The sequence below is a fragment of the Brachyistius frenatus genome, unplaced genomic scaffold (assembly GCF_029030835.1).
Source record: "Brachyistius frenatus isolate BFR_SWC_R1_liver_20210118 unplaced genomic scaffold, ASM2903083v1 Contig_21, whole genome shotgun sequence".
Lineage (NCBI taxonomy): Eukaryota > Metazoa > Chordata > Actinopteri > Embiotocidae > Brachyistius > Brachyistius frenatus.
This window is the reverse complement of record NW_027210620.1, coordinates 3748617-3774792: the sequence shown is the minus strand read 5'-3', so window position 1 is coordinate 3774792 and position 26176 is coordinate 3748617. Positions and strand designations below refer to the sequence as shown.

The 26176-nt window shown below is 40.9% G+C and overlaps 1 protein-coding gene across 1 annotated transcript; it reads right to left on the bottom strand.

Annotated features, from left to right (window-relative positions):
- Positions 1-15539: 15539 nt before the first annotated feature.
- Positions 15540-22662, bottom strand: LOC138619736 (adhesion G-protein coupled receptor G2-like). The gene is made up of 15 exons (XM_069696428.1): positions 22254-22662; positions 22052-22170; positions 20991-21127; positions 20722-20878; positions 20421-20576; positions 20090-20212; positions 19829-19874; positions 19647-19750; positions 19413-19537; positions 18955-19223; positions 18713-18812; positions 17819-18105; positions 17608-17709; positions 16690-16809; positions 15540-16593 (listed from the first exon to the last, which is right to left on the bottom strand). The coding sequence occupies exons 1-15, from the start codon at positions 22594-22596 to the stop codon at positions 16493-16495; spliced, it is 2289 nt and encodes a 762-aa protein (XP_069552529.1). The 5' UTR covers positions 22597-22662; the 3' UTR covers positions 15540-16492.
- Positions 22663-26176: the final 3514 nt, after the last annotated feature.

The following is a 26176-nucleotide window of genomic DNA, read 5'->3' as shown; positions in this document are numbered from 1 at the left end:
TCACAGGCAGCATGAACACGCTGGCTTTCGCCTCCTGTGACGAAGGACCCCGGCGGCGAGTCGTCTCGGGGGGTCTTGTTGTCACTCTTTGGATTTCGAGCTTGCCGAGCCGACAAAATGAAGCAAGTTAACCGTGATGGTGGGTTTGTGGGTAAAACATGAATCGAGGAAATTGTGTTTATGGTGGCGTTATCTTTTTCTTTTTCAAACATATTGCACGGTTACCAGTTGGGCTTTTACTCAACGCCCAAAAAGCCTACCGGTACCTTAAAAGAGAACAAATTAACACACTATTAAATATGTATTATTGCAAAGAACAGGGATTGTGGCTGTACTGCGGAGAATTGGGTACTGTATTAAAGGCTGCTTAGTGGCACTTATGACAAATAAAAAGTTCTTGAATTCCTCCATGAGGTACCTCGATGTTCCACTCGCTTTTGCAATTTTGGGCCCACAGAACATGTGCATTAGCGTCCTTCTCAGTTAAGCTGGCAGGGAGCATGCATGACTGACTTGTAGTTGGCATTATGGGATAAAATAAAGCAATCATAGTTTTTTAATTTTAATTTTATTTAAAATGGTGGATTTTTGTTAGGCATGCTTCCAGTCTTTAAGCAAACCTAATTGTACCCTGGCTGCAGAGGTGTAACTCTCAGAAAGAAAGCAAATAACTTGATCAGCCGAAAAGTTAAACGCTTCCTTTAAAGTTGAAGGATTTCAAGGGATATATATATATATATATATTTTTTTTTTTTAAAGACCAAAATTCTGGGTCTTCATCTGACTTGCCTCATTAAAGACACTCTTTTGAATCGCTTGCTTATCTCGCTCACATCTGTCCTCTCAATCCTCCGGCTTTTTACCTGCCGCCTCGCTCTGGGACTGATGATACGGGGTTTTAGCTTCAGATAATCTCAAAGAGATTTCACACAGGCTACATGCACACGCACAGTTCACCGCACTCTCACTCTTCAATCTGCTACCTGCTCAGTCCTTCCCATTCATCAGCGGTTTATAGAGCACAAAGGGAGGAAAGAAATGGACAGACATGCAAAGCCAGAATGATAAAACTAGCCAGACATGGACGGCTGTATGGATTAGAAAGAAGAAGAAAAAAAAGAAGATTCCCGCTTAATATTTAAAAACTTGCAAAAGCATTCGAATGAGTGGAGGGAAGAAAAAGAGAAAAATCACATGAAACCAGGTGATAGATGATGAGCACAGACGAGAGCGTGGCAAGTCCATTTCTATGAATGTGAAATTACCTCTCTAAAAAGATTTTAAAAAAAATAATGCTGTAAGTCACGACAAGTAGAAAACAAATGTTATCAGTGGAACCTTTAACACTAAAACACCACAACAGGGATCTTTTTAGTGGGGTAAACAGTAGCCAAATGAATTCAATTCTTCAACACTCCTCAGAATTATACACTCAAAAAAACAGGATAAAGGAGAAATAATTTATGTGGGGTTCTGGATAACAAAATTAACATTTTGGGAAAAGTAGTGTTCTCTCACTATATATTTCAGACAACATACCTTTTTTCTTGGTGTGTTTTCAGAGAATTAAAATAATATATATATATTTTTTATTTAGCTAGCTTTGATCTACCGACATGACTTTATTATGTTTATATTTTTTCCTCCTGATTTGACAATATAAACATTTGGCAGTTGTGAATAAGGCAAAGGTAAGTATTTTTTCTTCTCCAGCTTTCCTGTCATGATACTAATTTTCTACTTGTCTCTAAACAAAACAAAACCCCACTGAATTAGAAGAGGTGATAATGAGTCTCTGTACAGTGGGTGTAATTGAGCCGTCACCTTTTAGATTGTATTTCCTCCAACACGCCAGCTAACATTTGTAAATAAGTGATGCTACAATACATTTGTTACACTCCATAGTGATGATAACTGGAACGACTGTCATCAGGTCTCAAGTCACTGGATTTTTTTTTCTGTCTTAAACCAACCAACTATCTTTCTCCAACCTAAGTTCCTCGACATGACCATAAAAAAAGATTTTTAAAAAATAATGCTGTAAGTCACAACAAGTAGAAAACAAATGTTATCAGTGGAACCTTTAGTAAAACGTTCAACATAAACATTTTTGTAACGTGCCAAAAACGCTAATTGATGAATTTTCTTCAACAAATTGATGAAAAGGTAATCCGGCCTCTTTGTGGAGCTGCAGAGAGATAATAATAATAATAATAATAATAATAATAATAATATGATAATAATAATAATAATAATAATAATACCATCTTGTCTCAGCTGCAAAACGTGTGCCTTGTTAGGTCTAAGAGGACACACACATATTCAGCTGGGTTTTATAGACAGGCATATCCTTGTGTCGTAAGTGAAACCTCTTTACTAAGCGGCTAAGAACCTCAAGATCATCTTCAAGCGACAGTCCAAGTGCTCCTCCAGGAGCTGAATCCATTAATAGTAATGTATTCTACAGGAGGCACTCCAAAACGCTGGCAAACACAGCAGTTTTGGGGAAAGTCTTCCTATCTAACCTCGCGGACATGTTGAGTGAAAGAATAAATAATGTGGCTTTTTGTGCATGCTAAAAACAAAATTAAAGCCGGTGGCAAGGTCTGCATGATTAGTACGTTTAATTTAACTGTAATTAACCAAAAATGTTTCTAAAATAATGTCAAATTTCCTTGTATTCTTTATCAAAAATGACAATGCTGACATTCTTCCTGAATTGAAATGCATAAATAAAGGAAAACCCATTATTCTGTGCGTTTGAAAACCTCCTCAAGGTTTCCACATCTCCTGTTAACAAGGAAAGTGCAAAGGAAAATCCTTCACAACAACCTTTAAGTAAAATTCTCGGTAGATTCTAGAAGGACAACTCTATATTATGGGGGGATATAAAGAGAAGAACATTAAAAAGATAGAGGTTAACATGTTCAAGGCTATTGATCTGAAAGGAGCCGCATGTATTCAGTCTGCTGAACACTTCCACTCAAGCCTATCAAGAATGTAGGCAATTTATGTACATGATGTATACAGGCAGACCATAGGCTTATTTCCCCACATGACTGTTTTGATGTTCTTTTGTGTAAACTCAATAAAGGAAAGAGCGGGAGGCCAGAGAATGAAATTAATGTAAGGAATCAATTAATCTTACGAACTCCTATTAGTAGTAACTGCTGGCAATTATATGTATTTTAACTTGATGCCAAATGCTTCAGGAGAAATTAAGGGATCAGTTAGTAGGATTCATCCTCTGAGCAATATGAATATCTTGATCAAATGTCATGGCTATCCATCTAAGACAGTGTTTGTTTTTTTTAGCTGCTTTCATGCAGTTCAGTTCAGATTCAAGACACTTAAACATTTATTTAAAAGCATATCTGTAGTTCAAGGTAAGTCTGCTCTTCTATTTGATCCTTAAAACTTTATTAGCTGCTTAAAGGTTAAACTCTTGCCATTGAAAAGGTCAACATCTGGAACTTCTACACAGAAAAACACATCAGAATGAATTCAACAATCTACCACCAGTTCAAATTTTGTGTCTTTGCTGTAAATATATTTGTTGGTTTGAGGACATAGCCAGGATATGTGTGGGTACGTCCTCCACTGTAAGGACAACCATTGGTGGAGGAGAACAAAGTTGGAGAGACCCTTTGAACATGCTTTTATATATTTTCAGATAGCACTGATCAGATTAGGAAAGGGAGCCAATCTGGGTCATATAGATCTCAGGTTGTAACCTCACACCAAATCAAAGTAACATGAGACAGACTTTGAACTTCACATAGAGCCATCCGGATGACCTTGGGATCACATTTGAAACGCTCCACTGTTATTGAACATGCGACAGAGATAGCGCAGACAACGGCTGTTTGTAGTCTAATCAATGGCAGGCCTTTACCGCTTTCCTCCTTTCTTTGCCACGGAGCACGATGCCTCGGATTAAAAAGGCAGAGCAGACAGCGACGTTCGGTAAATCTCAGGAGGGATTTGAGGCTACAAATAAAAGGATGTGTGTGATGTGCTGTGAGGAAAAGGGGGCAAAAGCGAAGGTGAGTGTGACTTTTCAGAGCTGGGAACTGAATAGAAACGAGTTTGGAATGAAGCATTTTTCATAACAGATTAACTGCAATGGTCTCCTGCATTATGATGCTGTCGGTGGAGTTTTATTTGCAGTTACATCTTCCAGACAGTTTTCTTGACACCTGGATAAAGTTGTACTTTTTAATGGTATATGAGGAAAATCTCTGCATCATCTGAGGCAAACTGACTATTTTCTGAACCCATCCTTCTAACAGCGAGGGTCCAATCGAACTTTAAGGAATTATATCTGAGCACAGCACAGCAGGTCTCTCAATCTTTGGATTTCTACATAAAGTATGCCAAAGCAGTGCCCGTGGGGTTGTAATAAGAAACACTCAGCAAAATATGAGGGATATATTTTTCACTCTCCGTACTTGCACTCATCCAAAACCAAAAACACACGAACATAAGTGGAAATAATTGCCCCAACAATGTGTAAATTCACTCCTTCTCATCAATGTTCTGGTGGTTCCTGTGAAAAATATTCCATCATCAATTACATATTAGGTAATATGTAATATGTAGCTGGTTAATTTACACTGTGTTCATAAAACTAATGGTACAGTGAGAGTCTGTGGTGGAAATTGAATGTGATCTTTGTATCTAATACTTGATCTCCTTATTTAAAATGCTGAGAGAAAGAAATCTTCTCAGCAACACGACAAATATAGCTGTGTTTTAATCTACCTCCCAGAGAATTCTTCATTCAACTTGGTGCAAATGTCACATTGAAATATAAATATAGTTGCTTTTAGTGTTTGAGGACAGACTCAAAGACAGATAATGAGCTGCTAATTGACCCCACGACAGCAAAACAACAAATACGACATGCCGTAATAAGCCGGTGATGAGGTAATTACTTATTCTTAATTAACAGCTCCTTGACCTAATTTACTGTCCCGGGAACACCATCGCACATATCCAGATCGTTTTTGTATATCAGATCAGGAGCTGTGATATCTTACCATCTCTTACCAACAGCACTTCTTCAAGATCAAATGAAGCGATTGCATAACAACTGTGTCAGTCCATAAAGTAAAAGCTTGCAGATGGAGAGGGAGGACGAAAGGAAGGCCTGCCATTCAACTTGGCAATCTGCTGACCTTGGTTTTCTCATAAAGACGAGCTGAAACCCAAATAGACATGAATAGATAGTCTCTTCGCAGTAACACTCCCCTTTTCTCTGTCTGTGTCTACTCTCCGTTTGCCAGCTTTGGCTTGAAAAAGACATTTCCTCTCCTGAAAGCTCAGGTCTTGGCTTTAATGAGGCCGCTGTGGGGTTTAAGTCCAGGACCTGAGGGGCCCAACCTACCGCTGGAGTACTACACCCCCCCTCTGTAATTGAAGCACAAAGGATATACACTGTACAGGTACTCACTAAGGTGAAAGTAGAGAGCAACATGAAATCCGGCAGCAAAAGCAGAGTCCAGGAAGTTTCAGAAAAAAGACGGAACAAATGTGAACTCGAACTTGACACGTGTACATGTACCTCTGTGAATTTCAAAAAAAGTTAATGCTTGTCAGTGTAAAATCAAAGAAATACTGCCTGGTGCACAAACAATGATTGTTAATATTAAACATAAAAGTTAAGTTATATCTTCTCAGTTAACGTTCATCCCATAAAAGATTGAGGTCGTCTCATCTGATTCATCTTTTCTTTTTGATATCGTCCCAAAGCAAAATGTAGCATCATAGCCATTTCAGCTCCTAACTTATTTCATGAGACATACAGTACATCATCTGATGTTTCCATTTGTAAACTTAACATATTTATAATTGCAAGGGTCAAAAATGACTTCTTGCTGCCTACGGGCGAAATTATGCTGTAAAAACACATCGTCGTCTGCATAAAAAAGATGAGTCATTAAAAATGGCCGTGTTGTCACACGGAGTTTCATCTGGTTGAGATGTTGAAGCTAAAGGAGACAGAAGAATAAGACGCTTTCTAAAGTCAAAGATGTGACATGTCGGCACGTCGCTGGATCTCTGCCACCGCAACATCCTGCTGATGTTGCAAGAACAGCTCGGAGGGAACAGAAGATCAAGGCTGTCTGGCGCCGCACGGCGCACGCCGAAGAATGGCAGCTTCACTTCGACACCGAGGAAACTACAGCCGTTTCACTGCCAGACGTAATGAAATGTTTTAATGAAAAATGTTGTAACTAGCTTGGGGCTGAGGAGAAATTGCTCTTCATCAAGAGTGCCAGCTGATTTTATATTCATTACTCTATTCAACATTGATTAAAAGTTTCCCACAGACTGTCAGGTGTGGATTTTATCGAGGCCCCGCTTGCCTGAAATGGTGACCTTTCCTGTTTAGAAAATGTCATTAGTTATAATTATGAATCTGACTGTTAACATATTGATTCTCCTCTTAATTAGAAATGTTATATCCCCCATAAAAACACAGCTCCCCATTACTTTTGGCCAATTGAACGGAATAAATCAATGCACAGTGATTTTCATTGCCGCGCTCGGGGTTGTCAGGGACAACCAACTAGATCACAATATGGCATGGAAGGGAGTGGAGGGGGAACGAAACACTTACATCATCCCGACGGAGGCAGTTTAGTCTGTCACATTAAGCTTTCAGAACAACTTGAATATTTTAGTGTCTGTCAGTACAAAAGGTAGTCGGCTCGGAGGTAACGTAGATTTTTTTTTTTTTTTAAACCAGCGTCAGAGTAAGTCGAGCTTCCGTACGGAGCTGCAGCTTTAGTCTGTCACGACAGGACCAGTTTTAGTCAAAACAATATCTCTCTTTCTCTGTCTCTGTCTCTGTGTCTGTCCCTCCGTCCCTCTGCATTAAAGAAGAAGACGTCTGCTGCTAACTGACATGGTACGCATGTCGAATTCATGGGCTATTTATATCCCAAAAGGAAAAGGGACAGAGTCCTTTTTTTTTTTTTTTTTTAAAAGCCTCGCCTGGAGGTAAAGCTTTGAAGGGACGGATAATGCGACGGTTTCCTATAGGAGAGGTTTAAACAGCTTCTTATTCATTTTTTTTTGTCGTGTCGGAGAGTTGAACTCAGACTCAAGGCCGGCTTAGAAGCTGACTTAGAACTGCAAAAGCTGCCCGCAGTTCTTGAAAGCAAAGTCAATATAGCTGGTCTTCCAAGACACTGGTCCACCCATGTGTATGCTTTAAAGCTTGTTGTTATTGATCCACCGCCCCACACCCACCCCCACCCTCCTCCTTTGATAGATATTACAAAAAAATAAGTCTGCAAATGAGCAATGATGTTTCATTTCCAGTTTTCAAATTGGATTCTTTTTTTTCTTCTTTTGCGAGCGTTGTGTGCACAGTTAAATTGTTCTATTCCAGCTTCAAAACACTTAAATTACAGAAAATTACAACAATATCTCGAGTTTATTCTATTTTCAAGTGGTTTCCATGAATATACAAGTGGTTTAATTTCCCTGTGCCCCCCGGGTACGGGATGTTTCCACACTGAAATGAAATATGGACATAAATTAACCAACTCATCTTGGATTCACTTTTGATGTGAAACTTGAGCACATTTTGTGTTTGTCGCCGAAGCTCGACTCACCCCGCTACGCAGTCCTGCAATGGAAAGGTTACTGAAGTAAAAAGCATTGTCGGGAAAATATAACCAAAGGATGAAATGTTAAAGTATTCAATGTAGAAAAATGTTCCCTATAATCTAGTAGATATTACATCAGTTAGCAGCATTTTACTCTTAAAACTGAGCTCCATTAAAGTATTTTATATGGCTGCAAATATTTATTTACTATTCGGGTTTGTCTGCTGTTTATTTTCTTAATCAATCGGTAGAGTTTTTCAATTGTAAAAACCTTCAGAAACACAACCCGTGTGACACGTTGGATATTATTTCCCCTCGCCTGGAGCTCCCTTTTATGTTTCATAAATATGTATTCAAAACCAAATCGATACCACAATTACTGTTCTAAGAATATCTGGAAAGTTTCAGCTACTGGTCATTTAAATGGGTAAAGTTGAACTACTTTCCCCGCGGCTCCTCAGCCAAAAAGCTTAAATTGGTTCTGGCGGATCTCCTGCTGGTTCTGTTTACCGGGCAGCATTCAGGCTGTAGTGTCCTTGCAAAGCTCGTCCCACTGTTCTAGAACTGGTGTGTCAGCGGACGCCACCATCCCACGGATCTCTGAGGCTGATCAATGCACGAACATGCGGTCAGATTGCTTTTTGCGCGCCCGACTGATGTCTAATATCTGCATTTCAAATGTCTGTTTATCAGCCTGCCAACGGTGTACAGCACATTCCCCTCACCAGGACGCCTGACAGCCAGCACTAAGAAGGATGTCATTTCTCCTCGTCTCCAGCTCCAGTTTAAATGTGCCTGCTCCTAAAAACAACTTTTAAAAGTATGTCAATTAAATAAAAAATAACTTCTCACATATGTCCAAGGAACTACTTTATATAGTTTGGGGACTGCAGATACGATGTCTGGCGAAACAGAAAACAGTTGTGACAAGGGTGCAACCGAGGCTGTCCTGTAGTTATACAGTCATTTGAGTTGCGTCCTTGCAACAAAGAAGAGAACCAAAGTCAGACACTGAAGCAGAGCCAATCGCATTAAGTGCATTTTCTAGAAAGTGTGGTCAGTGTACAGGGGCTTGATGAGGTAACGTGGGAAGATGTAATGGGAGGAGCAGGTCGGGTGATTGGCAGGAGAGTGGAAACTCGAGTTTGACCACTTGTGGACAGATGAGGAACGTCTAAAGCTGTAGAGCGACAATGTAAGACCGGGACTCCTCCAACCTGAATGACCACATGGGTTGTTTATTCCTACCGTCTGAATACAATCCAGCAAACTGTGTAATACACCGGTCGGGATATCGTGTCAGTGTCACGTTTTACCTCGACAAGGCGTGAAAACTATGGTTCCCAGGTTTAGCCACCGAAAACACGTCGCTAGCTTTAGGGGGGGAAAAAAACTACTGGGTTTAGGTAAAAAAAAAAAAGAAAAGAAGAAAAGTAAGAAGTAATTTTATACTAGTTACTTAATATACGTGATGCAAGTAAAATATGTTAATAGAAGAAATCCCAATCGCTCTCTCACGGATTGAAACGTTGGTCTCCAGGATGAATGTCCTTGGTTTAAACCATTTGGCAACCCCTGACCGACCTCCCTACTTTTGTTCCTCTTTGAACTCAGGCCTTCATAACATGGCCTTCTTTTTCTAACTGTGGTTTTGTCCTTTCCACGCCTCGCTGAGGCCAAACGTGACACTGACACGGTATTCCCTAGTGGACTGACGGGTGTATTACAAAAGTTGGCGTGATACGGAGCTGCCGGACTGCAATAAAGATATTTCTCACCTCTGTTTGGGGGAATTTCTGCACACAAACAATTTGGTAATGGAAATGTTACGATGAAAAGAAATGACTGTACAAACAGCAGGCTCTCCGTTAGAGTTTAATGTTTTTTCGGTCTGTCCATCCACCCTGACCTCCTCCCTGTACTGAGGGAATAATTGATCGTTTGACGTACGGCAGTCTCATTTTTTTCTTGCAGAGTCAGTGACGACCTGCATCTATTGAGCTTCTGTTCAGATTGAGCTCATTAACGGTACAAATCAGATAAACGAGAAGCATCTCTGGAAGCAAGTAGTTCAATTCTAAATAAGTCCAAGTTCTATTTTCTACACTTTGTCTTTTGTCTTGTATTCCTCGTTCCTTTTATGTCCTTTTTGCTCGTTTACATTTGCATCCTTTGATTATTGGTGTCACGTTCTTGCAGGGAGAGCGCCAATCGAGCAGCTGCCCCACTGTGAGCCATATTTGTCGAGGCCTGGCCCGTGTAACTGAAAGTTTTACTGTCACGCTGAGTGAAGGAAACACACTTTGATCTTTCTTTTACCTTCTGATCAGAAAAGAGTTGCCTCCGAGTTGTGTGATCAAAAATTCAACAGCTTGTTTTATAGATGTGCAAACACGGTAGTTCACTGCTGCTGCTACCGAAGACGAAAACATGATTATTTATAATGTGAAGTACAGAAGGGCAGCTAATATTACAGTGTGGGTCAACCTTTTGAATATTCCCGTCAGCTCCTTTTGTTTCACAATAAAAGTCATTCAACATTTGCACAGTTTCAATAATGTCATACAGATTTAGTAGAATCAATTTTTTTTTCCTTGAAAGACTATTTAAATCCAGGAATAACTCCTAGCCCGGTGTTACCAGACCCTAAATTCAGAGTCAGAGATGTTATTTAAACTGTTATGAAAAAAAACATCTACTGCAATTCTAATAAATCTGATGTAACAGAAATGAAGTCCAACAACACTCCACACAAATTAATAATGATTAACCACAATGGATTCAATGGTAAAATACGTAGAGAGACATGTAGCATTTTAATATGCATACTTAAATAACAGTATATTAATTTTAATAATTAAGACAAGTTGAATTGATTTGGTGATTTTTTTCATTTTCCTTCCGATCAATGTTTCACATAAACTGTTTAGAAATCTAAAACTTGTTCCAGCACGACAATGTTTTTTTTTACTGTCGTCAAAAGTTTGGGCATTTTGAAGATATCGCATTTGATTTTGTGGTTTCCCAGCAGATCAAATATGAATGTATCGTCTAACAAATATACAAAGCACTCGTGAAACAGATCAAAAATATTAGCTGCCTAAACAGCCTCAATATGCTCAGTCGCAAAGTACAAATGCAATATTAATGAAACAAATCATTTGTCACTAACTATTAACTCCTAAAATGTATTGTTCTGTTATGAACAAGTCGACTGAGATATTTTGTAGATTGTTTGGTTATGAGTGATAAACAAGAACAAAAACAATCTCTCCGTTTTGTTGCTCCCGCACAGCCTTGGCGGTGAAAAATCCTCCCTTCACCGGATGCAAGCGGGACAAATAGATATTGTCTAAGACTTCCCCTGAGTCCGGCCAACACATTTCTTGCCTCGTAATATATTGCGTAACTCTGTCTTCTTCTTCTCCTGCCTGTCTCTCAGTAGTTTTTTTTTCTCTGCGCACCTCACCGTCTGGGACGCGAGTGTCCAGAGAGGCTGAAGAAAACACTCGGCAATCTGATGCCGTTACTCATAATAAAAAATGAAAAAAAATAAAAAAGTATTGACTGATGCTCGCTTCAAGCCTCCACACCGTAGTCGCATCTGACCAAAATCTAATTTAAGCCCGTGTGAATAGAGTTGAGAAGTCGATACCTGGTTTCACTTGTTAATGAGCTGCTCTGAATAAACAGAAACCTGCAAAAGTAGTTCACTTTTGTTAGTGCTGCTGAGCACAACCGGTGTTCGTTAACAGCCAACGCTCATCACAACTACGCTCTGAAATTTCTCCGTTAACCCGTATGGGGCCACACATGGCAAAATATATTTTGCACACACAAAATTGCACTGACTTTTGTCACTGAACCGCCTGAAAATGGCACAAACATTCAAAATCAGCCACACGTTTGACATTTCTGTTAATCTAAAATGCTTGTTGTAACTGGAGGACAAACATTTGCATAAAAAAAAAAAAAAAAAAAAAAGTACCCTGCTGACTCAGCGAATCCCTTCAATCAACATTTGATTGAGAGGTTTGCCTCACTGACCTGATGGTTTCCCTGAGGAGGTTTATATTTGCGCTGACGTCGGGCAGCGCGTGTGTTATTAGCCGTTCTGTTTGCTTTCGTATAAAAACGGGATGGATTTCATTTCACATCGTTTTGTATTCAAAGTTGGAGGAGATAGAACCGTGCTGACTGCAGTATCAGAGCACTTTATATCAAGGCGGGCGTAGAGCTCTCTGATGTGTTTAGAAATTTGATATCAACTAAAAAAAATATATATATATATATATATATATATATAAATATATATGGATGCACACAGTCACAAAAACACAGATGTTAAAGCTGCTGATATAAAACGTACTGGATTTTTGGCTCAAGTGTACTCAAGTGAAAAATAGGAGTATGAATACGAGAACCAAACCAGCTGGTCACAGACCAACATTAGGACTTTACATGGCCGCCAGAGAGAGTCAATCCACCGAGGTTCCTATGAGGGCGGAATATCAGCAATCTCTCCCTCTCCCTTTTGAAAGTAAACAGATCTAATGCCTCCATATTTCAGTGCGTAAAGCGTGATGTAAGAGGAGATATTGCAATCTGAAGTCTGCAGGCTGCAATATCTCCGAATCAGTAATGCGAGTTGAGCTAAAAGCTATAAAATGTTATTAGTAACTTTTCCCTCCTCCGAGGGTTCGATCCACCCCACAGCGCACCTGTGGAGGTGGAACAGGAAGTCCTGCTGTTAAAAAGTTACACGACGACCGAATCTTCGCATCAGCTGGGAAATCAGAGCGAGTAAACAAACAGCTGCGGAGGTGCAAATGATTAACACTTTCGGCTGTAAATACGAGCAGGTTGTGTCGGCTCCTCGACCTCAACGCTACATAAATAAGTAACGAGCATGGAGTGTGTGTGTGTGTGTGTGTGTGGTGGTGGGAGGGAGGGGGGAGCATATCAAATCGCTCTCATCTATAAATTCCTGTAGGCTTTTATGCACCTCTCTTCGAGCAAAAAAAAAAAAATCAAAGACCCGCCGGTGTGACGAGCATGAAAATGCCGGTCAACTGTTCAGCTGCAACTCCGGGGAGAGGACGGACCTTTAACTTGACCCGCATTAAATATTGATGGGCTGCGATAATAAGAGGACAGAGCGCAGATTTCTGTGTCACAGCGCGGTGTGCAGGCTAACCGTGGAGGAGGAGGAGGAGGAGGTGGAGGAGGAGCAGCAGGAGGAGGAGGAGGTGGAGGAGGAGGAGGAGGAGAGGGGGGGGTCAATCCTTTTGTAAATTATGCATATTTTTTCCTGAGATGAGTCGGAAAAACATCCATTTCGAAATGAAAATGTGAATGAAAATCTGTTGATTTCGGTGTAGTTTTTTTTATTATTTTTTTTCTGTTATTCCCACGCTGCTATCATTAGTCAGGTTTTAAAAGCACGTAGCACCATCACAGCTGCACTAAAAGTTAACCTTCAAATCTAATTAAAACTCCAGACAAGTAAACCCCCACCCCCACCCCACCCAGCCCTTTCCCCTCCGACTGGTGTTTGATTAGTCAGTTAAATCTGGAAGTAAAGTATAAGTGAACCAGACGTAACCTCAAATTGAGCCTGCAGCCGAGCAATCTGACTGAATCCTACCGGCCAGATCTAAAAGGACTCGCACATCATGCAGCACATTAATAATCCAAAAGGAAAATAGTCCCAGCTGCATCATTTAAAAAAAAAAAAAAAAAAAAAAATCTTTTCAGTCATGCTGTTGTTTTGTAGCAGCCTCGTAACTGGAATGTTTTGCTGGTTAAAATTGGGGGGGAAGTTTTTTTCCTTTTTCTTTTTCTTTTTTATTCGCAGAGATTTCCCTTCTGCAATAATAACAACGTGTCAAACTGCGGCAGTAAAGAAGCCAGAAGGTGTAAAAAAAAAAAAAAAAGTGATGCTGAAGAGTTGTCCTGATGGGATTAAAGGTGGTGTGGGATTACGCTGACACCTGGTGGACGACAGGAAGCGGTGCCAGCGTTATTTAAAACCTGTCCAGATGCTTTTAGATGCCTGCATTAAAATCCTCATTTTCCCTTAATTGGCCCAAAATCATGGACACGACAGTAATTATTAACAACATAAACAAACAAAGACAACCGCCTCACGCCACTATAAAATAAAGGTGCTAGAAAAGGACTGAAAACATCCGGTTAAGGGTCATAAACGGGCCTCGTTTGCTCAGTCTATCAAAAGAAAAGGGATTTAAACATACTGCAAGTAGACATACTGCTGTATGTGTAAAAACAAAACAAAAAGAGACAGTAACCATGTTCTTTTTTTGTTGTTTCCTCTTACCTTATAAAAAAAACAATATTTAGAAAATGTATTGAATTGGTAAATATTTATTTTTGCCGTGAACTGGGTTTGGGCCATAAACTCGTGGTGACTAAACACAGACATGAAACCTTCAAATAAGGAGATATTGAATGTTTTATATGTTATCTGAACACAGACAGAGAAAATTATGATAACTGGTGGAGTAGCTTTTTTTTTTTTTTTTTTGCAAAGATGAAGAACATGTTTGTCAAGCATTATCTAACTTTACTTTAATGACAGCATTGATAGCTTCACTGGTACTGGAGGTTTGACATTGGTTTTGTCTTTTTTTTTTTTTTTTTTTCCATTCACAAATACAACTTTTTATTGATTAAAAAATAGTCTAAAAAAAAAAGTCAAATTGTAAATGCTCACATGCGTCTGAGTGGCCCGTCTTCACCTTCTGCCGACATCTTCAGCAAATGGGAAAATTGTTTGGTGGCCCCGCCGCCTTCCCCCCCCACCCGTCTTCTTTCTCGGTAGGTGGCATCTAACGTTTAAGGCGCACTACTGCCCCCTACTGTGCTGGAGTGCGAACTCTTTCATTTTTCTGGGACTGAAAAACGAAATTCAAGTTTCTTTTTTAAAAAAAAACTGAAACAAGGTTTAATATTTTCCTTACCTTAAAAATAATTCTTTCGATTCGATAATCTCATTGCACATTTCTTTTGTTCCTTTTTTAGTTTTTCTCTGTCTGTTCTGTACTTCTGGTTGTCTGAAAATTTCATTTGAATCTTTTTTTTTTTTTTTTCCTATAAATGAAATTTGAAACTCTCAGTATCCTGCCCCCATATTGTCCCACGCAAACATACTCTTTGCCCTTCATTTTGTTTTGTTGGGATCTGGTCATCCTAAAAGTGCCCTGAGATGACCATATTTGGTGGTTAACAAACAAAACCCAAACATATGAACTGTATAAATAGACTACATGTCCTTCAGCAGCAGTAAAGTATCAGTTAGTGGACCGAAAATCCTATTTATTAAATATCTTTTTTTTTAAAAGGCATCAAAGCTTTTGAGCTCTCTCGGAGGACCCTAACAGAACATCAGGGTTAATAATAACCCCACCACCACCACCACCACCACCCCCTACTGATTCATACTTCAAGGGGAATGCGGAGCTGGCTGGCGTTGGGGCGTTCAGGAGTAAAAATCGCTGGGACTTGTGCTCATCACCGTAACATCTGTGCCTCCGCCTTTCCATTATTCACACCGCGTTGCTCTCTTTTGCGGCTCGCGTCGAACCGTTCGGCGATTTGAACTTGTGTAAAAAAAATTAAAAAAATAAAACTTTTTAAAAAGCCAACTGCTGCCAAAAACCTCTTGCTCCGACCTTGACGGGCTGCGATTGAACCCGGCGCCGAAGTGGGCCGCGAGACGCCCCGCTGAAGGTTCGACGACGGGGTGACGATGAGAGGGGAGTCTGCCGGTGATCGTGATTGACGTGTTATTTTTCTCCCTCCGTTAAATGGGCTCGATGAAAGATGTTAAAAGACGTCAATGTAGATGTGAGAGTCTGACGCCCCCCACAAAAAAAAAGACCAAGTGGACAGGTAATGAGTTGAAGTTTTATACTCTTCTCTTTCATGATGTGCTCATGCTCACATACAAGGACATTTAGATAAATCTGTCCTCATTACATTTTTTTTTTTAAAAAGATAAGAAATATATAATATATCACATGTAATAGAAATATAGCATTAAAAACAAAACCCTCTGATATATTCGTAACAGTATCTCACATGAAAGGAGGAATACTCTTCCAGATAGACACGATCAATGAATTCAGTGTTTTTCTACCACGTATGAGCGACTGCTTGACTTTGGCATGTGCACATTTTTGCCTCGATCCACTTTGCCTCTATTAAAGGTGGATAATCTATCCCGAGACACTTGGGGATCGGACTCTGCGCTGAAATATAGAGGCAAAGGGTAAGTGCAGCATTGTGAAAACACTTGGAGATATCTTCCTTTTTTCTTTTCTTTTTTTCCCCCCCATTTACGTTCAAAAGATATACCGAAAGACGGTAAAAAAATAGCCTCAAAATAATTGGTACATTGCTGACAGTGTCTGTTCTGGGTAGTTTTCTATCTGAAACATGGCATTATATTTCACAGTTCAAATAATGTTAAAAAAAAAAAAAAATATGATTATCTGTAGTAACAGCTTTGATATAAGCTATACAGTCGGCGCAAACGCCGAGTCACAGCTGTGTAACGGTGAAATAATTCAGTTTTTCAGTCAGAAACGCACCGCCGCTAAGAAGTCTCTTTCATCATTTCTGCTGTCAGTGTAGAAACGGAATCAAAACCCACTTCGCCACATGCTGACACGTCAGTCTCGCTTCTCCTTCATGTTCTTTTTTTTGTTTTTTTTTTTTTTTCCTTCATTACACCTTTAAAACCTTCATGTCGTGGAACACTTGAGGATTTCCCGTCGCGCGCGTCGGCGATCTCTGGGAAAAAAAAACACACAAAAAAAACGTCTCTCCGAACGCTCGTTCGCTCGTCAGGCGTCGCCTTCCGGCAACATGTTCCGCCTGTGAATCTCGTTGAGGACGACGTCGCTGCTGGAGCCGTCGGACATCCCGCTGTCGGCGAACACGGAGACTGAGTGGGACAAAGACGTTCACGCGCGTTACAGACAATCCGAAAGCACACACTGTACATTTAATCAAAAGGTAGGTTGGATGTTGAGAAACGCACCGCTGCTGCTGGTGGCATCGCTGACGACGGAGGAGCTTCGAGAGGTGAAGTGGGGGACGGAGGTGGTTGCCGTGGTGACCGACAGATTCTTGGTGTTCTGGGTGGCCGTGCGACTCCATTCTGCAAAAAAAAAAAACGCATGATTTGTAATTAAAAACCAAGATCACAGGACGTCTTTCGGTTCACTTCAAAATAGGTTTTTCGCAATTTGACAGGTTAATTGATGTGGAAACTCTTTTTTTTTTTTTTTTTTTTTTTTTTTGGGGTCTAAAGTAGTTAGTTTCTAGCTCAAGTTCCTAATCAGTAGGAACTGTCTTACGCTGAGCTGTACGTTTCTTGTCCCGGACAAAACGTTTTACCTGTGAGACATGTTCGAAATTAGAGGCACTCAAGCTCTTCTAGTTCAAGCAGCTGTGGGACAAACACTGACAGCGGCTGAAAAGCAGCAGGATATGAATATAACATAAGCTCACATGTTTAATCTGGTTTGAGGGATGCTGTTGTGGATTCAAAATTCCAATATGGGATACAACTAAAGCCAAGTTATTTGTATTTTGGCCTGCATTTGTTTGCTTGGCACCATCTAAAGGATGCTGAATTAGCTCTGAGCAGCTCCTGCTTGCAGTGTTCCCACCGAGGTGCAGTCAAGTCTTACCGGAAGAAAACTGAAGTTCTTGAACTCTTTTCTGTGATTTATAAATAGACTTATGGATATTTACTTGGACGTCGGCAGTAAATAAACTTTCGTAAAGCGTGAGACAAGCTCAAATCTAAAAGTGTCCATCATGAGTTGAAACTTCAAGGATGAATTTTGGCACAAAGTGGGACAACCAACCACTCCAGGTTTGTAAAATACCTGCAGATCATCTGAGCAAACTATAATAAGAGACTTTCAAACAACACATTTATGTCACTCACCTGAGTTTTCAGCCAATCGCAGCTTGCCACAGCAAAGATAAGTTCTCCACTGCCTGCGCACATTCTCCTTTACAGCGCAGTGGAAAACAAAGACAAAGAAACCTACAGAGGACAGATTAAAAACAGTGAGAAGAGCAGCGTCGGGGGGGGGGGGGGGGACACGTGAGTGTTTTATGGTTTGGATCATCTGGTGTGTTCATGCACGTCTCACCTTGCAGCGAGTTGAAAATGGAGAACAGGTAAATGAAGGGTAAGTAGAGGGGTCCCCAGGCGAACAGAGCGAAGCCCCAGGTGAGGCCCAGCAGGATGACGAGGCCCGCGATGCTGCGCAGATCGGTCATCAAGCCCCGGTTGGGCGCCTTGTTCTGAGGGTTCTGCTTCTTGATGCGGGTCAGCTGGATCATGACGACGATGAAGACCAGCAGGCACAGGGCGAAGATCAGGAGGAAGTAGGCCACCACGCCCACGTAGAAGGCGATGTCGTTACGCAGCCAGCAGCTACAGGGTGGCGGGAGGGGGGGGGGGGACACAGAAAGACACACTGAAGCTGAAAAGTATATTTAACAGCAAGAAAATGTTTAAATTCAGAAGAATAATAACAATCTCATCCACTTGATTTCTGCTAGGTTGTCCCTAGAGGCCTAAGAGGGTGTTTCAAGGTAGTTTTATGATGTTCAGACTGAGCACTTTAGCACAAATCCAGATTTAATTAGAATGTTTCAACACTGTCAACAGAACACAGTGATTGTTTGTCACCCCCTAGTGTTCAAATACAGTAATGTCAGGAATAGTTACAAGAGAAATGTTCCGATTTTTAATGAAGAAAGTTTTTAATTTTAACTCGGTAGAGGAAAACATTTAGAAAATCTGAATATATAATACATATATTTATAATATTGAGACTTTTTATATTCTAAACTATTTTGTTTATCTACAAGATTTTCAGGATGTTTTGACCCAGCTGTAACTCTGAGATTTTGGATTATATTTACTATTATAAATATGTTGAAGGCATACATGCTAGTTAGGAGAAATATGTGGAGAAAAGTTGTCCAGTTTTTATCTGCACATCCAAACGTTGAGCAAAAATGTATGTGTAACTTACAAGTCATCCGAAGTGCCATTTCTGTTTTTTCCATATGTAACCAGACCGTAGTTGTGCTTGTCCACCGATATGACAACAATCACCACAATAAGAGGAATACCTGCAAACAACAACAACAACAACAACAGACAAACAAAGTCAAAAATATATTATTTTCATTCATTTATACATTTATGTAAATTAATAGTAACTTAGTGAAAACTAAATATGTGACAGGTGGAGCTCAGCTTATAGGTTCCCACCCCAGCCTATCAGCGAGAACTTCAGCATGTATCTGCCGAGGTAGGGCGTGAACACTCGGACGATGCTCAGGTACATGTGCAGCGCCTCGAGCCCCGCCCAGGTGAACGACGCCAGCAGGAAGTAGTGCAGGAAGAAGGCGGTGCTGATGCACAGCCCCAACACCGGGTAGCGCGCCAGCCATCCGTCCAGCAAGAAGATCAGGTTGAGCAAGAGGAGGGACAGGCAGAGCTGGACCAGGATCTTGGCTGGAATATCCCGGAGAAGTTTTCTGCAAAGGCAAGAATTTATTTAACTTCAGGCGATAGAAATTGAGGGGAAAATACTGATTGCTTTGGTGCATTTTGCAGTTTGCGAATTATATTTTAGATTTAAAATAATAAAAGAGTCTGGTTCTGATGTTTCTTGAGTAAATCTGAAAGGTTTAGGTTGGTGCTCAATAAAGAGAGGGGAGTCTTACTCAAATAAAAGATACGTCAACAAAGTGACAGAAAGGAAAATAGCGGAGATTCCACAGCCGATGTAGGTGATGAAAGTAAGAATTTGTGCGTGCTTAGGGTCGATTATTTCCTCTCTGGACAGATCCTGTATCGATGAAGAAAGCCCGCACACAGGGAACACAAACAAAACAATGAGATCAATAATTCTGATTTGGGAAAAATCACACAAGCACACAAAAGGCGCCGACACCCACCAGCAGTATCGCAAAGGATGTGAGGTGGTTGCAGCTGCAGGACGTATCTTCAAGAGTGGCGTTGATAACGAAGCAGCCGGCGGAGCTCCAGCCTCCTCCGCCGCCTAAACAACGCAGGAATATTTATAACACGGGTCTCAATTTGTCTCTGAAGAGACTGTGCTTGGCATGCGTGTACTTACTGTTCAAAGTGAAGTCCCAGAATACGCAGGAGGCCGTGTAGTTCGTCTACAGAACGAGAGCAAATGTGAAAAGATTTGATGCTTTTATTTTGAAAATTTCACTAAAAACAAATGTTTCGTTTTTTAATTACAAAAGTTGTTACTGTTCTTATTGTTGATTTTATTGTGACTTTACATTGCTAAGAGCTTATGACTGCAAACAAGGATCCTTACAGCAATAAGAGTAAATAACACAAGGCTTTTATGTACGTAAACGCTCACGTTTATCGGGTTGATGTTTCGGATGGTGTACTCAATGTTTTCACGGAGGTTTCCGATCGACAGATTGGCAACACTGGAGGCCAGAACTGGACTGACAAGGGTTTGGTTATCTAATGCTGCATCCTGCAAAAAAAAAAAAAAAAAAAAAAAAAAAAAAGTCTACTTTAAATTCACATTTAATTCCAGGACACATATTATTAATATTTTATTGCATAATCTTTTGTCAAACATTAGAAAATTAAGGCCTTAATTTAGATAAAAATGATGATTATAAGTCATTAAATAAACCAATAAAAACATGACAAATCCAAATGTGTCAGCGAGAAAGTACCTGGAAAAATTTATTTTTAGGGTAGAAAGTGAACTGGACCCTGCTGGCCTGCTGCTGCTCCTCAGGACTGAGATTTTCAATGATGGAGGAGGGCAGGAATACAGAACTCAGAGCAGACCGTTTGTTTTGGACCTGGGTCCTGCTGAATGCACCAAGCTGGAAGCACACACACACAAAAAAAAAAGGACACGGTAAAAAGGAAAGTCCAGCTGACAGCATGACTGTAAAGGTCATGTTTTGTCACTTTGTGTCACGAATAGCACTTCACCCCTGGCGATGACTGTATTATTATATTGAAAACCCGGACGAGATCAGTGTTGAAAATGTCCACAAAGGTTGCTGGAAAGTTGGTCACATCCACCGTCCTGACTGCCAGAACCAGAGAACCTGAAGAGAGGATCGCTCTGTCACCAGTGACAGCCAGCTTGAGACCCAGATTGTCCACCAATCGAATGAGCCTGCCGCCAGGAAAGACAACAGAACGATTACGGGGGAAAAAAAAAAAAAATCGAATTTGGGGGGGAAATCTCATCGAATTGACTGTTGGTGTTTGGGGAAGGCGAGCAGAACCTGTTGGTAGATTCGGAAAGTGCCAGAGACTCCCCGTCCATCAGGTTGCTGATGATGTTGATGGCCTTTTGTCCAACTGTCTGAGACACGGAGGGGCCATCCAGAAGCTTCTCCAAGTTCCCCACCAACTGTGTCACCTGCAACAACCATCAGATTCTAGTTGACCTCCAAAATGACAAATGATACATTTAAAAATGGTTAATACACATTTAAAAAGAAACTGCTAACTCATAAGTGAAATTCTTGTGTCTAATTGACTGAAATGTATGGTTCATTAATTGTTTTGCAGTAAAGCTTGGCAAATAAGTCCACAGTACTAATTCTAGTTTAAATATGTTACTCAACAACTACGCAACATAACTTTTGTTGGTTTCTAAATGTTCCAACAAGTCTTATCTTCCAAAAGCATTTCTAAAAGCGACATTTCATTTAGCTGACGCTTTTATCCAAAGCAACTTACAATAAGTGCATTTCAACCATGAGGGTACAAAACCCAGAACAACAAGAATCAAGAAAATGCAATTTCTTCAAGAAAGCCAAACTACAAAGTGCTGTCAGTAAGTGTCATTTTAAGCGCTACTAAAGTTCTACTATTCAAGGTAAAGTCTGAAGAGGTGTGTTTTTAGTTTGCGGCGGAAGATGTACAGAGTTTCCGCTGTCCTGATGTCGTTGGGGAGCTCATTCCACCATTTAGGAGCCAGGACAGCAAACAGTTGTGATTTTGTCGAGTGTTTAGCTCGCAGCGAGGGAGCAACAAACCGATTGGTAGATGCAGAGCGGAGGGAGCGGGCACGTTTCCCACAGTTGAGACGTTACATTTATCCAAAGCGACTTACGACACACCGATGGTACACCATCAGGAGCAATTTAAAAAAAAAAATGTTAGGGTTCAGTGTCTTGCTCGAGGACACTTAGACATGTGGACAGGAGGAGCTGGGAATCGAACCACCAGCCTTCTAATTAGTGTGCAACCCATTGTACCAACTGAGCCACAGCCTCCCATAGATATGCCACCATTTTACCCAAGACTGATGGACACTTCAGTGGATCGACGGCTTCACCTGAGATGAGTTGAGCTGAGACGCATTCTGTGTTTGATCCAGCAGCTCGTTTGCTTGTTCTTCCTGCACCTCTTCGCTTAGAGTCATCTCCGGCGCGGTTGACGAAGTGGTTGCAGCTCCTTGACGAGGAGTACAGAGAAATCGTCAAGTCATACGGTACGAATCAGTGCCATTCTAATCTTGAACGAAGCACTTTACATACCCGTCGCTGTGGTGGTTGCGGTTGTGCTGGTGAGGGTGGCGGTTTGGACAGGTGTCGTAGAAGTCAAGGAAACCCCAGTGGAAGTGGTGTTTATCTGGGCTGCATCAGATTTAATAGTAGTCGTGGCAGTTGTGGTTGCAGTTGGAGTGATAATGACGGATGCGGTAGCTGTTGTTGTTAAGTTGACCGATGCTGCTTTGGTTGTTTGTACGCTGCTGGTAGGTGTAGTGGAGCTGGTGTCATTTGTGTTGGTTGTTGTGCGGCGAGTCGCAGCCGCCGTGGTGTAATTTGCAGTCTGGTTGTTCGGTGGAGCTGTCGTCATGTTGCCAAAGAGAGACGTCATGTTTCCCACAGTTGAGTTTTTGGGGAATGTTGTTTCACTAACTTGTGCAGCGGCTGTAGGCACGGTTGTGTTCTGTTGTGTTCCCCTGATTGGTGCGGTGGTCGTGTTGAATGCAGCCGTTTTATTTGGAGATGCAGTAGTCAGAGTTGTTGGTGTTGTGTTATTGTTAGAGGCTGTAGTTATATTGTTTACCGTTGTGTAATTGCCAGATGCTGTAATTGTTTGGTTGCTTGCTGTAATCGTACCATTGCTCCAGTTTGTTTGGATGTCCGTTGTATTTACATTGTACCCTGTAGTTGCATTGTGCACTCTTGTAAAATTGTTGCCTGCTGTTGTATTATTGTGCATTGTTGTGTAATTGGTGCCAGCCGTAGTAGCATTATACCTGTTTCCAACCGTAGTTGCATTGTACATGGTTGTGATATTATTGCTGGGTGTGCCTGCATTGTACGCTGTTGTGTAATTGTTGCCAGGTGTAGTTGCACTGTTCATTGTTGTGTAATTGTTGCCAGGTGTAGTTGCACTGTACACTGTTGTGATATTATTGCTGGGTGCGATTGCATTGTTTGCTGTTGTAAAATTGTTGTCAAGTGTAGTTGCACTGTTCATTGTTGTGTAATTGTTGCCAGGTGTAGTTGCACTGTTCATTGTTGTGTAATTGTTGCCAGGTGTAGTTGCACTGTCCACCGTTGTGATATTATTGCTGGGTGTGCTTGCATTGTTCGCTGTTGTGAAATTGTTGCCAGGTGTAGTTGCACTGTTCACTGTTGTGATATTATTGCTGGGTGTGCTTGCATTGTTCGCTGTTGTAAAATTGTTGTCAGGTGTAGTTGCACTGTTCATTGTTGTGTAATTTTTGCCAGGTGTAGTTGCACTGTTCATTGTGGTGATATTATTGCTGGGTGTGCTTGCATTGTTCGCTGTTGTAGAATTGTTGCCAGGCGTAGTGGCAATGTTCATTGTCGTGTAATTGTTGCCGGGTGTAGTTGCACTGTTCATTGTTGTGTAATTTTTGCCAGGTGTAATTGCACTGTTCATTGTTGTGATATTATTGCTGGGTGTGCTTGCATTGTTTGCTGTTGTAGAATTGTTGCCAGGCGTAGTGGCAATGTTCATTGTCGTGTAATTGTTGCCGGGTGTAGTTGCACTGTTCATTGTTGTGATATTATTGCTGGGTGTGCTTGCATTGTTTGCTGTTGTAGAATTGTTGCCAGGTGTAGTTGCACTGTTCATTGTTGTGATATTATTGCTGGGTGTGCTTGCATTGTCAGGTGTAGTTGCACTGCATGTTGTGATAATTGTTGTCAGGTGTAGTTGCACTGTTCATTGTTGTGATATTATTGCTGGGTGTGCTTGCATTGTTCGCTGTTGTAAAATTGTTGCCAGGTGTAGTTGCATTGTTGTGATATTATTGCTGTTGCTTGCATTGTTCGCTGTTGTAGAATTGTTGCCAGGTGTAGTTGCACTGTTCATTGTTGTGATATTATTGCTGGGTGTGCTTGCATTGTGTTGTAGAATTGTTGTCAGGTGTAGTTGTTCAATTGTTGAGGTGTAGTTGCACTGTTCATTGTTGTGATATTATTGCTGGGTGTGCTTGCATTGTTCGCTGTTGTAAAATTGTTGTCAGGTGTAGTTGCACTGTTCATTGTTGTGTTGTATTGTTGTTGTCAGGTGTAGTTAGTGTTCATTGTTGTGGTATTATTGCATTGTTCGCTGTTGTAAAATTGTTGTCAGGTGTAGTTGCACTGTTCATTGTTGTGTAATTGTTGCCACTGTTCATTGTTGTGATATTATTGCTGGGTGTGCTTGCATTGTTCGCTGTTGTAGAATTGTTGCCAGGTGTAGTTGCACTGTTCATTGTTGTGATATTATTGCTGGGTGTGCTTGCATTGTTCGCTGTTGTAGAATTGTTGCCAGGTGTAGTTGCACTGTTCATTGTTGTGATATTATTGCTGGGTGTGCTTGCATTGTTCGCTGTTGTAGAATTGTTGCCAGGTGTAGTTGCACTGTTCATTGTTGTGATATTATTGCTGGGTGTGCTTGCATTGTACGCTGTTGTAAAATTGTTGCCAGGTGTAGTTGCACTGTTCATTGTTGTGATATTATTGCTGGGTGTGCTTGCACTGTTCATTGTTGTGTAATTGTTGCCAGGTGTAGTTGCACTGTTCATTGTTGTGATATTATTGCTGGGTGTGCTTGCATTGTTCGCTGTTGTAAAATTGTTGTCAGGTGTAATTGCACTGTTCATTGTTGTGATATTATTGCTGGGTGTGCTTGCATTGTTCGCTGTTGTAAAATTGTTGTCAGGTGTAGTTGCACTGTTCATTGTTGTGATATTATTGCTGGGTGTGCTTGCATTGTTTGCTGTTGTAGAATTGTTGCCAGGTGTAGTTGCACTGTTCATTGTTGTGTAATTGTTGCCAGGTGTAGTTGCACTGTTCATTGTTGTGTAATTGTTGCCAGGTGTAGTTGCACTGTTCATTGTTGTGATATTATTGCTGGGTGTGCTTGCATTGTTTGCTGTTGTAGAATTGTTGTCAGGTGTAGTTGCACTGTTCATTGTTGTGATATTATTGCTGGGTGTGCTTGCATTGTACGCTGTTGTAGAATTGTTGTCAGGTGTAATTGCACTGTTCATTGTTGTGTAATTGTTGCCAGGTGTAGTTGCACTGTTCATTGTTGTGGTATTATTGCTGGGTGTGCTTGCATTGTACGCTGTTGTGTAATTGCTGCCGGGTGTAGTTTCACTGTTCATTGTTGTGATATTATTGCTGGGTGTGCTTGCATTGTTCGCTGTTGTAAAATTGTTGCCAGGTGTAGTTGCACTGTTCATTGTTGTGTAATTGTTGCTAGGTGTAGTTGCACTGTTCATTGTTGTGTAATTGTTGCCAGGTGTAGTTGCACTGTTCATTGTTGTGATATTATTGCTGGGTGTGCTTGCATTGTTCGCTGTTGTAAAATTGTTGCCAGGTGTAGTTGCACTGTTCATTGTTGTGTAATTGTTGCTAGGTGTAGTTGCACTGTGTACTGCTGTTGAATTGAAAGAAGGGATATATGTGCTAATTGTTGTGTTACTTGTGACCGAACTGTTGTGTAGTGTTGTGTTGTTGTTTGCCATTTGTACAGTGTACACGGTGGTGTCATTGTTAGTGGCTGTCGTGTGATTGTTGGTGGCTGTAGTTACATTGTACACAATTGTGTGATTGGAAGGTGTCACTGTAGTTACATGTAGCAATTTTGTACTGTCAGTGGGTGTCACCTCAGTTGTGTTGTTAGAGGCAGCCACGGTTACGTTTTGTGAGCTTGGTTGGGCGACAGGTAGTGCTGTTGGAGACAGTGTACCGGCGGCTGTAATGTTCAGTTCCGTTGTATTTTGCGCTGTATTTTCAGTTGTTGTGTAAGTTTGTTCAGAGGTACTTGTCAAAGATGATGCCATAGATTTAGGAGTTGTGGTGATGCTGATGTTCACAGTGGACGGACGTATCGTGTTTGGATTGGCTGTGGGGAGCTCTGGACGGCAGCTGTCAGTCAGAAGAACAGCTAACGTCTCATTTGCATCACTGGAAAAACAAACAAAAAG

What these genes read in the sequence shown, in the direction of transcription:
- LOC138619736 (XM_069696428.1), bottom strand. Translation starts at nt 22,596, where the DNA reads ATGACGTCTCTCTTTGGCAACATGACGACAGCTCCACCGAACAACCAG. An exon ending in AATGGCACTTCGGATGACTT is followed by an intron (nt 18,106 to 18,712) that starts GTAAGTTACACA and finishes GCCACCCTGTAG; the next exon opens with CTGCTGGCTGCGTAACGACA. An exon ending in CGATGCCACCAGCAGCAGCG is followed by an intron (nt 16,594 to 16,689) that starts GTGCGTTTCTCA and finishes TGTCCCACTCAG; the next exon opens with TCTCCGTGTTCGCCGACAGC.